This window comes from Perognathus longimembris, chromosome 5 (assembly GCF_023159225.1).
Source record: "Perognathus longimembris pacificus isolate PPM17 chromosome 5, ASM2315922v1, whole genome shotgun sequence".
NCBI classification, from domain to species: Eukaryota; Metazoa; Chordata; class Mammalia; order Rodentia; family Heteromyidae; genus Perognathus; species Perognathus longimembris.
Genome location: NC_063165.1, coordinates 36,610,220 through 36,622,802, shown reverse-complemented (window position 1 = coordinate 36,622,802; position 12,583 = coordinate 36,610,220). Strand labels below are relative to the sequence as shown.

Genomic DNA, 12,583 nt, shown 5'->3' with positions numbered 1-12,583 from the left:
TGGTAGGGATCTGTGAAGAGAAAATGAAATCTACAAGAGGTTTGAAATAGTAGTCTGTCAGTACCTGACATGTGTGTAAGACTTGGTGGCTTTTATTTCCCTTGTTTCCTATCAGCCCTCACTCCCATGCTCTTGCTTTTTTTCTCTGCCTGATCTATTTCCCTCACCTGGCTTCTCACCTCTCCAAGATCAGCTCTGTCCACTCTTTCTCCTCAGATCCTGGCTGGACTTTGAACATTTCTGACTGCTGCCCATCTGTCATGGATGGGTGGGGGGGCTATTTGTAAACACATTTATCTCTCTTTGCTGCTGTATGTGCACAACAGTGTAGTTACAGGGACAAAAGGAATCCAATTGTGATTATGTACTAGAAATAATTTAGAACTTTAGGTTCAGAATGTATAACTTGTGATTCTGAGCCTGTTTTTTTCTTCCTGCTGTCCTTTTTGAAACCTAGCTGAGAGGACACGTGAGAGAAAGGTGACAGTGTGCATGATCATAACACAGAGTGGCTTAGGTGACCCAAGCTTACAGGAGAGGAATCACTGTTTTCTCTTGTGAAAATCATTTAAATGTCAGCTGTCTATGCCATGGCCCACCTTCTCTTACTACCTGTCTGATATGAGTATCAGAGCTGACATGCTGAACTAGTGATCTCTCTCTGAGAGTGACTACAACAAAAAGCTTACTAATGCCATTACCAGAACCACAGTTCACTTTGTAAACACAGTTATCTTACTCAAAGCAAAACCATTTAATAATATCTTGACTTTTATTAGATATCTCACATATTGACTGTGTACATGCCATTTCTGCATATTTGTAGAATCAAATAAAATGAATTTGGAAATGAAAAAATTGTTGGGTACAGATTTGATTGAGTACCAGAAAACATTGTGTCTTATGTTTTTCTCCCTGAGATTTTGCTATACTTGCATTAGCTCTTTCCTTTTCTTTGAAACTTAGTTGTTCTTAGCTTCTTGCCAAAGCCCTTGTTTCAAATTGTTAACCAAGAATAATTAAAACTAGTGCATTTGCTAAGAATATTTGTACTTTAACAGCCTAGGATCCCAAAGGAATGACTATAGGTAGATTTCATGCATTAAGTAGTGAGGGAAACATTATTTAAATAATTATTCTGCATATTTAGAACAATTATATTACAGTGGCAAGCACTTCTTTTTTTTTTTTTTCTCAAATTTTTATTATCAAACTGACGTACAGAGAGGTTACAGTATCATACGTTGGGCATTGGATACATTTCTTGTACTGTTTGTTGCCTTGTCCCTCATGCCCCCCTCCCTCCCCCCTTCCCTCCCCCCCAGGTGTTCAGTTCACTTACACCAAACAGTTTTGCAAGTATTGCTTTTGTAGTTATTTCTCTTTTTTTACCCTGTGTCTCTCGAATTTGGTATTCCCTTTGAATTTCCTACTTCCAATACCAGTAAACACGGTGTCCAATATACTCAGATAAGATTACAGAGATAGTGTAGGTACAAACATAGGAAGGTGATACAAAACATTATCTATAATAGAAACTACACATACACATAGGACGTTGAAAGTGGTTACAACTGTGATATATCACTTGTTTCCATAACATGGAGTTCATTTCAATTAGCATCATCTTATGTGTTTCTAAGGGTATAGCTATTGGGCCTTGTGATGCTCTGCTATGGCTTGCCTAAACCTGTACTAATTATTCCCAATAAGGGAGGCCATAGAGTCCATGTTTCTTTGGGTCTGGCTCACTTCACTTAGTATAACTTTTTCCAAGTCCTTCCATTTCCTTACAAATGGAACAATGTCATTCTTTCTGATAGAGGCATAAAATTCCATTGTGTAAATGTACCACATTTTCCTGATCCATTCATCTATGGAGGGGCATCTGGGTTGGTTCCAGCTTCTCGCTATGACAAATTGTGCTGCGATGAACATTGTTGTGCTGGTGGCATTACTGTGATTTTGTTTGTGGGCTTTTGGATAGATACCCAACAGTGGGGCTGCAGGGTCATAGGGGAGATCTATATTGAGCCTTCTGAGGAATCTCCATACTGCTTGCCAGAGTGGCTGAACCAGTTTACATTCCCACCAACAATGAAGTAGGGTTCCCTTTTGGCCACATCCCCTCCAACAATTGTTATTATTGGTTTTCTTGATATATGACATTCTTGCTGGGGTGAGATGGAATCTCAATGTTGTTTTGATTTGCATTTCCTTTATGGCCAGTGATGTAGAGCATTTTTTCATATGTCTATTGGCCATTCTCATTTCCTCATCAGAGAAGTTTCTTTGTAATTCTTTAGCCCACTTGATGAGGGGGCTATTGGTTCTTTGCAGTTTTGTTTTGGAAGAAGGTAATTTTTTTAGTTCTGCATATGTTTTAGAGATGAGGCCTTTGTCTGTTGAATGTCCGGTAAAGATCTTCTCCCAGTCTGTGGGCTTTCTGTTTATCTTGAGAGCTATGTCCTTTGCCGTGCAGAAGCTCTGGAGTTTGATGCAGTCCCATTTGTCCAACCTTTCTTTGATTTGTAGCCTTTCAGGGTCTTTGTTAAGGAAGTTCTGTCCTGTGCCAAGGAGCCCAAGTGTTTCTCCTACTCCTTCCTTTAGTGTCTTCAGGGTGCCTGTTTTGATTTCAAGGTCTTTAATCCATTTGGAATTGATTTTGGTGCAGGGTGATATATAAGGATCTAGTTTTAGTTTGTTGCATGTGTTGAGCCAGTTTTGCCAGCACCACTTGTTAAAGAGGCTATCTTTCTTCCATACTATTGTTTTAGCTCCTTTATCAAAGATTAAGTAGGCATAGTTCTGTGGGTTTAATTCTGGGTCTTCAATTCTGTTCCATTGGTCTTCAGGCCTGTTCCGGTGCCAATACCAAGCTGTTTTTATTACTATAGCTTTATAATACAGCTTGAAGTTGGGTATTGTAATTCCTCCAGCACTGTTCTTTCTGCTTAGGATTGTTTTTGCTATTCTAGGTCTTTTATTGTTCCATATGAATTTCTGGATTGCTTCCTCTATTTCATTAAAGAAAGGTGTTGGGATATTAATGGGTATTGCATTGAATTTGTAGATAGCCTTTGGCAATATTGCCATTTTGATTACATTAATCCTCCCAATCCAGGAGCATGGGAGGTTTTTCCATTTTCTTAGTTCTGACTTAATTTCATTTTTCAAGCTTTTAAAGTTCTCTTCAAAGAGGTCTTTCACTTCTTTGGTTAAGGTTATTCCTAGGTATTTTATGTTTTTGGGGGCTATTGCAAAAGGAGTTGCTTTCCTGATTTCAGCCTCGGTCTTCGGGTTGTTAGCATAGAGAAAGGCCGTTGATTTTTGAAGGTTTATTTTATATCCTGCAACTTTGCCAAAGTTTTGTATCAGCTCTAGTAGCTTGGGGGTAGAGTCTATGGGATTCTTTAGGTATAGGATCATGTCATCTGCGAAGAGAGAAAGTTTAACTTCATCTTTTCCTATTTGGATCCCCTTTATATTCTCTTCTTGCCTAATTGCTCTGGCTAGGAATTCTAGTACTATGTTGAAGAGCAGGGGAGAGAGTGGACATCCCTGCCTTGTTCCTGATTTTAAAGGGAATGGCTTTAGTTTTTCACCATTTAGAGTTATGCTTGCTGTTGGTTTGTCATAAACTGCTTTGATTATATTCAGGAATGTTCCCTGGAATCCCAGTTTTTCCAGGGCTTTTAGCATAAATGGGTGCTGGATTTTATCGAATGCTTTTTCCGCATCCAGCGATAAAACCATGTAGTTCTTTACCTTGCTCCGGTTGATGTGGTGGATTACATTAATTGACTTGCGTATATTAAACCAGCTTTGCATCCCTGGGATGAATCCAGTTTGATCGTGGTGTATGATTTTTTTGATGACCTGTTGAAGTCGATTGGCGAGAATTTTGTTGAGAATTTTTGCATCTATGTTCATCAGGGAGATTGGTCTGTAGTCCTCTTTCCGTGATGAGTCTCTGCCTGGTTTTGGGATGAGGGTTATACTGGCTTCATAAAATGAGTCTGGCAGTGAACGTTCTCTTTCAATTTCATTGAAGAGTTTGAGAAATATTGGAGTGAGTTCTGTTTTGAAGGCCTTGTAGAATTCTGCGGTGAATCCATCTGGACCTGGGCTTTTCTTGGATGGGAGATCATTTATTGCTGTTTCTATTTCAATACTGGATATGGGTCTGTTTAGAAGGTTTAAGTCTTCATAGTTGAGTTTGGGGGTATCAATTTTTTCTAGGAAATCATCCATTTCTTCCAAGTTCTCGAATTTGTTGGCATAAAGGTTTGCAAAATAGTCCCTTATTATTTTCTGAATTTCAGTTATTTCTGTGGTGATGCTACCTGTTTCATCTCTTATCTTGTTTATTTGAGTGTGCTGCCTTCGTTCTTTGGTCAGGTTTGCCAGGGGTCTGTCTATCTTGTTGATTTTTTCAAAGAACCAACTCTTTGTTTTGTTGATTCTTTCGATGGTTTTTTTCGTCTCTAATTGATTTAATTCTGATTTGATTTTAATTATTTGCTTCCGTTTATTGACTTGGGGTTTGGCTTGCTGTTCTCTCTCCAGAAAATTAAGGTGCTTCCTTAAATTACTGAGTTGCTGTTTCTCCAGTTTGTTGATGTATGTACTCAGAGATATAAATTTTCCTCTGAGTACTGCCTTTGCTGTGTCCCAAAGGAGCTGGTACTTTGTGCCCTCAACTTGGTTGAAGTCCATAAACATTTGAATTTCTGTTTTAATTTCTTCAATGATCCACTGATGGTTCAGCAGTGTGTTCTTTAGTCTCCATGAATTGTGGGATTTTCTGTGGTGGCTGAATGAGTTGAGCTCTAATTTTATTCCATTGTGGTCTGAAAGAATGCAGGGAATGATTTTGATACTTCTGAATTTGTACAGATTTTCTTTGTGCCCTAAGATGTGATGTATTTTGGAGAATGTTCCGTGTGCTGCCGAAAAGAATGTGTATTCTGTCCTTGCTGGGTGGAATATTCTGTAGATGTCGATTAAGTCTAGTTGGTCTATGCAATTGTTTAGTTCTGTGGTTTCTTTGTTCAGTTTTTGGCATGTTGATCTGTCCAGAGGTGATAGTGGAGTGTTAAAGTCCCCCACTATCATTGTGTTTGGGTCTATGAATGTTTTTAGAGCCAGTAGTGTTTGTTTGATGAAGTTGGGTGCTCCTGCATTTGGCGTGTAGATATTTAGGATGGTTATTTCTTCCTGTTGGAGAGATCCTTTTACTAGTATGTAGTAACCTTCTTTGTCTCTTCTTACCTTTTTTAATTTGAAGTCAATTTTGTCTTAGGATTGCAACTCCAGCCTGCTTATGGGGGCCATTTGCTTGATAGATTTGTTTCCAGCCTTTCACTTTTAGAAGATGTTTACTTTTGCTGGATAGATGTGTCTCTTGGAGGCAGCAGAAAGATGGATCTTCATTTTTGATCCAAGTTATGAGCCTATGTCGTTTGATTGGAGAATTAAGTCCATTAATGTTGACAGTTAGGATTGAGAGGTGATCATTTGTTCCTTTCATTATCACTGTCTTGTTTAAAGCTGTGTCTTCCCATTTCTTGATCTAGTGTTTACTAATTAGGGTTCATTTCTCTGTCTGTGTTGGGATCTTGATTATTTTCCCTGTATAGTACATCTTTAAGGATTTTGTGTAAAGCTGGTTTGGTGGAGATATATTGTTTCAGTTTTTCCTTATTGTGGAAGACTTTTATTTGACCTTCGGCTATGAAGGAGAGTTTGGCGGGGTACAGAATTCTTGGTTGGTAGTTATTTTTATTTAGAGTTTGGTATACTTCATTCCAGGCTCTCCTTGCTTTCATGGTCTCTGCTGAGAAGTCTGGGGTAATTCTGATTGCTTTTCCTTTATATGTGATTGTTTTCTTTGCCCTAACAGCTTTGAGTATTTTTTCCTTGCACTCTGCTGAAGCTGTTTTGATCACAATGTGTCGGTGGGAAGTCCTATTCTGGTCTGGTCGATTTGGGGTTCTAAATGCTTCTTGTATCTGTATAGGCCTTTCCTTCTGGATGTTTGGGAAGTTCTCAGCTAATATTCTGTTAAATAGGTTGCCTATCCCATTAACCTCTTTCTCCAAGTTTTCCTCAATACCTATTATCCTTAAATTGGGCTTCCTGATTGTGTCTTGAATCTCCTGTAGCGATCTGTTTTGTTGCTTGGACTGGATTTGTATTGATTTTTGATCTTTCTCCATAGAATCTAAGGAATCTTCAGCTCCTGAGATTCGATCCTCTGCTTCAGTTAGTCGGGACTGTAGGCTAGCTACTTGATTTCGAATCTCTTTTCCTTCTGACTGGTCTTTCCTGATGATTTCCATGTCATTTCTTAGGTCCTGTATGGACTTCTTTACTTCATTAACTTCATTACTTTGGTTTTGAGTGTTGTCTCTCAAATCTTTAAGTTGGGTAGCTATCTTTTCATTTGACTCTTGAAGCTCACTTATCTTTCTATTTGTGGATGCCATGAAATTCTCCATTAATTTTTGCCTTGCCTCCTCACGCTCTAACATAATTGACTGAAGAGATTCAAACTTTTCATTTATCATGTTTATCAGTAAACTTTGTAGAGCATTTTGGGGGTTTTCTTCTATGTTTTTGATTGACTGCTCTGCTTCCTGCTTGTTTTGGGTGGGGGATAAGACTTCATTATTTGCCATCTTTCTTGTGTTTCTTCTGCCCATTTGAATTGGGAATGCCAGTCTACCAGCACCTGTGAGCACTGTTTAAGACCCAAAGCAGCCCTTACCAAGCACTGTTGTGTAAATCTTACAATTTCACAATTATATACAGATAACTTGTATACCTGTCTATAAAGTTAGATTTGGGGTTCCTAAAGAATACAATTTCAATATAACATCTGATCCTGGGCCCTGTATTCAGTAGTTACTTATTTACTGTTACAACCTTATACGCAATTCTTGTTTTTATATTAAGTTCTTTTAGGACTGGCTTTCTCTATGAACCCCTTTGATTCACTCGTATTAAGCTGGGATATCCTCTATCCAATAACCAGGAGTCATTGGAGCCTGGAGGTCCAGGCAGTAAGTCAGGAGGGTAAGTTGGAGTTAGTAAAGAGAATAGAGTAAAGTGTATTGGGGGGTGGTGGTGATTTTGGTTTAGTTTCAGTGACGTGGAAATATGGAGAAGAGTAGAATCAGTAGAAAGCACATTGATAAAATGACAGACACTGGAGAGTTAGCAGAAAAGGGTGTAGGTGTTATTTATAGGAAAGTAATTTTTAAAGGAAGAGGACGCAACGAGAGAAATGAAGTAAAAATACTGGAACACAGATACACAAAACAGAGAAAAATTATTTAACAAGGAAGCATAAGTAAATAAAAAGGAAAATAACAGAAAAGGGACAACCCAAGCAAATAAACAAACACAAAAAAAAAACTTGATAAAACAAACCAGTAAAAATGGAAAACAAACAAACAAACAAAAAAAACAAAAAAAAAAACAGCCAATGATGTTTCAGGTGTGAAAAAATTAAAAAGAAAATTTAAAAGAAAAGTTAAAAAAAAATGTTTGAAAAGAAAAAGAAACCAGTCTCTGGTTCTGCAATGGACTGCAGTCTATTTTCCTGATTGGCTGGTTTGACTTGATTTCAGTTGGCAAGTGGTGGATCTGTTCTGACCTTCTCCCCTGTTGGTGCAATCGTGGGTCTCTGAGGTTCGCACAGCTTGCAGGCAGGCCTTGGGCGTCCTCTTTCGATGGGGACGTGGGCAGTCACAGGAACTGTGGCTCCTCTGTCTGCTGTGGGGCCGCTGCCTTTGATGCCTGGACTTGACTAGACTGTGAACTCAGCAGAGTGTGGTGCCTCTGGCCTGTTTTGCTCCACTAAGAGTTGCTTGCCTGAGGGAGGCGGCCTCTTTGGCATAGGTAGCTATGGAATGCAGCTCCGTTTTGGGCTGGGAATTAGTTTCCTCTGTGACGGGACCGTTTAGCTGTCCCCGGAACTGTTTGTTCCTCCTTCTGTTGTTTCCGTGCCCCTGGTAGCTGCTCGAAGCTTTTGCTTTAAGTTTAGAAGTTCCGGCGGGCAGGGCGGGGCATCTCTGGATAATCCCCGGACTCGCCTCCCGCCAGGGCAGGGGGCGTTCTTCTGGGCGGAGCTGGTTCTCACTGATTCCGCCCCTCCTGCCCTTTTCAAAGATGGCTTTTTTGACCTCGCTTTCCCCAGGCCCGCTTCACTTCCATTCTGGTCTGACCCTATGCCAGTGGCAAAGATGGCGCTTTGCTCTGGCGGTGGGGACAGGGATGCCTTCCAGAAGCTGGACTGTGGGCACAAGCGAGAATAATTTTTTTTTTTGCGGGGTACTCACGCTGTCTCTGCGATGTCAGGTCCTCCGTGCTCGGCTGCCGTCTGGAGTATTTCTCGCTTTAGCTGCGCGGAGTGCGGGGGGCTGTGCCCGGCACTGTGCCGGAGCTGGCGCTGGCGCCGCGGCGGGACGCCGCCTGGAGCTCAAAACTGTGTTTTCAGACCAGCAAAGTCGATTTTTCCTTCCTGTTCAGAATCCCTGTACTGTTAGAACTTACTTAGACTGTCTTTCTCGGAGAAACAGTTTCTATGAGGTGAGAAAACTACGATATCGGAGGGAGCTCTGCAGGGCTCAGCCGCTCCTCCGCCGTCTTCCCTAAATCGCTCCAGTGGCAAGCACTTCTTATGTCTAAAAATGAATTCTTTTTTTTTTTTTTTTTTTTTTTTGCCAGTCCTGGGGAGTGAACTCAGGGCCTGAGCACTGTCCCTGGCTTCTTTTTGCTCAAGGCTAGCACTCTATCTCTTGAGCCACAGCACCACTTCTGGCTTTTTCTGTTTATGTGGTGCTGACGAATCAAACCCAGGGCTTCATGCATGCTAAGCAAACACTCTACCGCTAAGCCACATTCCCAGCCCTAAAAATGAATTTTAATATAGATAAATCATTTACACAAAATACCTTGTCATATAAGCACATATAATATTATGCTATTAAGATTTGTTTTACACATCTTTCCTTTGATTTTTCCTTTTCATCTATCACATATGTATAGGATACAGTATTTGTTTCCTTTCATGAAACTAAAAGTTATACAGAGCCATATTCAGCCTTTTCTTTCTTGCCTAAGTTGTCTGGTAGAAATGAAGCTGAATTTGAAAGAAAAATCTCATTTTTGCAATTAATATTTTCCTTGCAATAACATAGCCTTTCAATTTCCATCATCTTCATACTGCTTAAATTCAGTAGTCTTTTTCACTGTACACTGTTTACAAATTTTTTAATATAGCTATGAGCTGGTGGCTCATGGCTTTAATCCTTGCTATTCAGCAAGCTGAGATCTGAGGATCTTGGTTTGAAAGTAGCCTGGACAGGAAAGTGAGACTCTTATTGCCAATAAACTACTCAGAAAAGGCTGGAAGTGGATCTGTGGCTCAAGTGGTAGAGTGCTAACCTTGAGCAAAAGAAGCCCAAGGGCAGAGTCCCAGTCCTGGGTTCAAGTCCCAGTACCAGAAAAAAGTTTGTTCATTACAAATTTTATCTATAAAAGGCACCAGACAGAAATATGTAGAGAACTGACTCAGACTTGGTGCTGGAGACTTTTTCCTATAATTCTAGCTGATCAGGAGGCTGAAACCTAGGGAATCATGGTTCAAAGTCAGTTCAAGTAAAAAAGTCCTTATGACTCCATTTCTAGCAAATTTGGACCTGGAGGGCGTGGCTCAAGTGGTATTGCTGTGAACAAAAATGCTGAGCAAGAGTGCAAGGCCCAGAGTTCAGACCTGGGTACCAATATACCAATATGTGCACACACACACACACACACACACACACACACACACACACACACACACACTCCTGTCTTGGGGACTTCCACATGTTTCACATTTCCTTTGACCCTTTCATTATTTGATTCCAATTATGTGTGAGAATAGATATGAGGGAAGCCCTCATAAATTGCCTTTGAGAGAACATGAACAGGGACAGAAAGTGGCTCCTACTAAATCATCCAAAGGGATGATGTGCCTGGACTTATTGTATGTGCACACACACACACACACACACACACACACACACACACACACACCTTGAAGATAGTGGGCCCACAAGGAAAAAATTACCAAGTAGTTCACAGCCACCACAAAGAAGTGTGAATGCTTTAAATTTTGTTCCAAGCTAAGAAGAAGACAACTCTATGGTTGAATTACTTCCACTTTAGAGGAATCCAAAAGGCAGGAACTATAGCTGAAAACAAAAGGATTGTGGTTAAGCTTGCAGCAAGTGTAGTGAAGGGATAGGCTCCCTGGGGTATTATTTGTGGTTCCTCAGAACAGATGCATGGCCTAAAAAAAAGCCACTTCTTGAGTTCTTCTAACATGGTAGTATTGAAGAAAAGCTTTCCACCATCAACAAAAGCTAAATTGACCCATGCTCCAAAGTCTGGGTAATTGTAAATATTTGATTTTGCCCTTATAAAGTTTCTTGATGTATGTCTTTGTTTACTTCGAGAGGTTTAATTTTGGTGGAAATTGTTTTTTCCCTCAAGGTAATAATCAGTGGCCTCTTGATAACTTGGAACTTTTTCTGGGTTTGCTAAAGGGATTTCAGAGGATGCTGAAGCTGATATGTTCTTCTGAGTTTCTAGTTGCACAAATTTATGAAGCAGTTCTATAATTTCTTTGTCTGTTCCTCCCTCCAGAACATGTCACCTTCTTTCTGCCAAACATCAGTCTTTCCTCATGGAGGGAGATCTTTGGTGGTTGTGGCTTATTTGTCTTTGTTAACATTTGTTATGGTTTTTAGGATCTCCATTTGCTTCTCATAACTTGGGACTTTTGATATTATAGTGATGTCACTCATTTGATTGAGGAGTTCAACTTGTGGTGTTTTAATATCTTGGAATATTACTTTAATATTTATTTCTTTGTCCAAGTTAGGATCAGGTTTGTCACAACCATGAGAAGCCATTGTTGAATACAGATGTGGAATCTTCATTTTTGGCAAACCCTTTTAAGATCTTGTACAAATTTTGTATTCCACATATTTTCCGTAGATTTTGCCCTTTTGGTATAAAATTTTTACATTTTTCCTTTTGAAACAAAACACAAGGTGTTGACAAATGAGACTATAATCATAGGAAGAAGCAATATTGGGAACATCATAAAATTCCCTTAGGCAAGCATCATAAGCAGAAACAAGAATCCTTATGTGGTTAGTTTCCTCTAAGGAAGACCAGGTAGAGAGCTCTGTACATGACATGGAATTCTGCCTGTGTTAGCTGTACATTTGACTCTGATGTCACAATGGCTCTTGGCTTAGAATACACATAGACATCACATAGTAGTTCTCAAACTTTCCCCACAGGATTCTTTTATTCACTTATACCACAGAGCTTTTGTTTACATGAGTTGCATTTATTAATAATCCATGTGAGAAATTAAAGGTAAGAACCTGCCTCCAGATATTTATTTATTAAGGTAAGTAAACATTTATTACATGCTAACATAAAGGACATATTTTTATTAAAAATGATTCTGTTTTCTATAGAACAATAGAAGAATGGCTTATTGGCTTAGGTACCTAGATTAATGGATGATAGGTACATTCTCATACCTGTTTCTGTACTTGGTGATAATATAATTGTTCCTTGAAGTACCCCCCCCCTCAAAATGTGGCTCTGTGTCCATATAAGTAAAAAGGGGACAGTAAGTATATTACCACACTTCTCAGATAATTATTGTTATTATACTTTCCTCTTCTACCAAAATTGACAGAGGCTAACTTATTAGAAATCAGTGCACAGTGTACTCTTAGGACAGATCAATGAAGTTGCATACTCCATTATATTAAAATTCATTGGCCTACATTTCATCTGAATAGACAAATGACAACAGGCATGGATCATTAGAAAAATAATAGTTCACTGAATTATGCAGATCTTCTAAATATTAATTTATTTTATAATTGAGTATCAAAATGTCAGTTACATTAATATCACCACCAATTTCATCAGAAAGGTCTTTGTATATTGGGAAGTATCTAACCTCAGTGTGGTCAATATAAATTTTCTAGAACTCTAGTTTTGGCTTTGAAGCTTGAAGTTTATCAAGTTTGTTTTCCTTGAAGTGACAAGTATCCAATACCTGTTTTCAAGAAAATGCTTGATGAATGCCCAGTTATGAATACCAGTTTGTTGCTAGCTAGTTTTTCAAGTATAAATGGCATCTCCCAACAAAAAAGCAGCCATTTCCATTTGTAGCTCAAACATGTGTCTTTTGTCTGAAGTCACCCATCTTACTTTGGTATGCAGCAGGAGAGTTGTATACATATATCACTTATAATATTAAAGAAACTATACTATACATTCTGTTTTGAAGGGTTGAGATTTAATGTTTTGTGTGAGTTTTTTGTTTTGTTTGGTTTTTTTGGTTGTTGTTGTTTTGGTCATGGGGATTGACCTCAGGGCCTGTGTACCTTCCTGAACTTTTTTGCTTAAAGCTAGCACTTTACCACTTTGAGCCACAGCATCACTTCGGTTTTCTGGGTATTAATTGGAGGTTAGAGCCTCATGGATGAAGTGC

At 39.2% G+C, this 12,583-nt stretch overlaps 1 protein-coding gene across 1 annotated transcript in view; it reads right to left on the bottom strand.

Moving 5' to 3' along the window:
• Window positions 1-10,970, bottom strand: part of Ccdc54 (coiled-coil domain containing 54) — a 60,575-nt gene extending 49,605 nt beyond the window's left edge. The window contains 3 exon segments of the mRNA XM_048345808.1: window positions 10,279-10,471; window positions 10,730-10,748; window positions 10,751-10,970. Of these exon segments, the coding sequence (XP_048201765.1) occupies window positions 10,279-10,471; window positions 10,730-10,748; window positions 10,751-10,970 (432 nt within the window).
• Window positions 10,971-12,583: the final 1,613 nt, after the last annotated feature.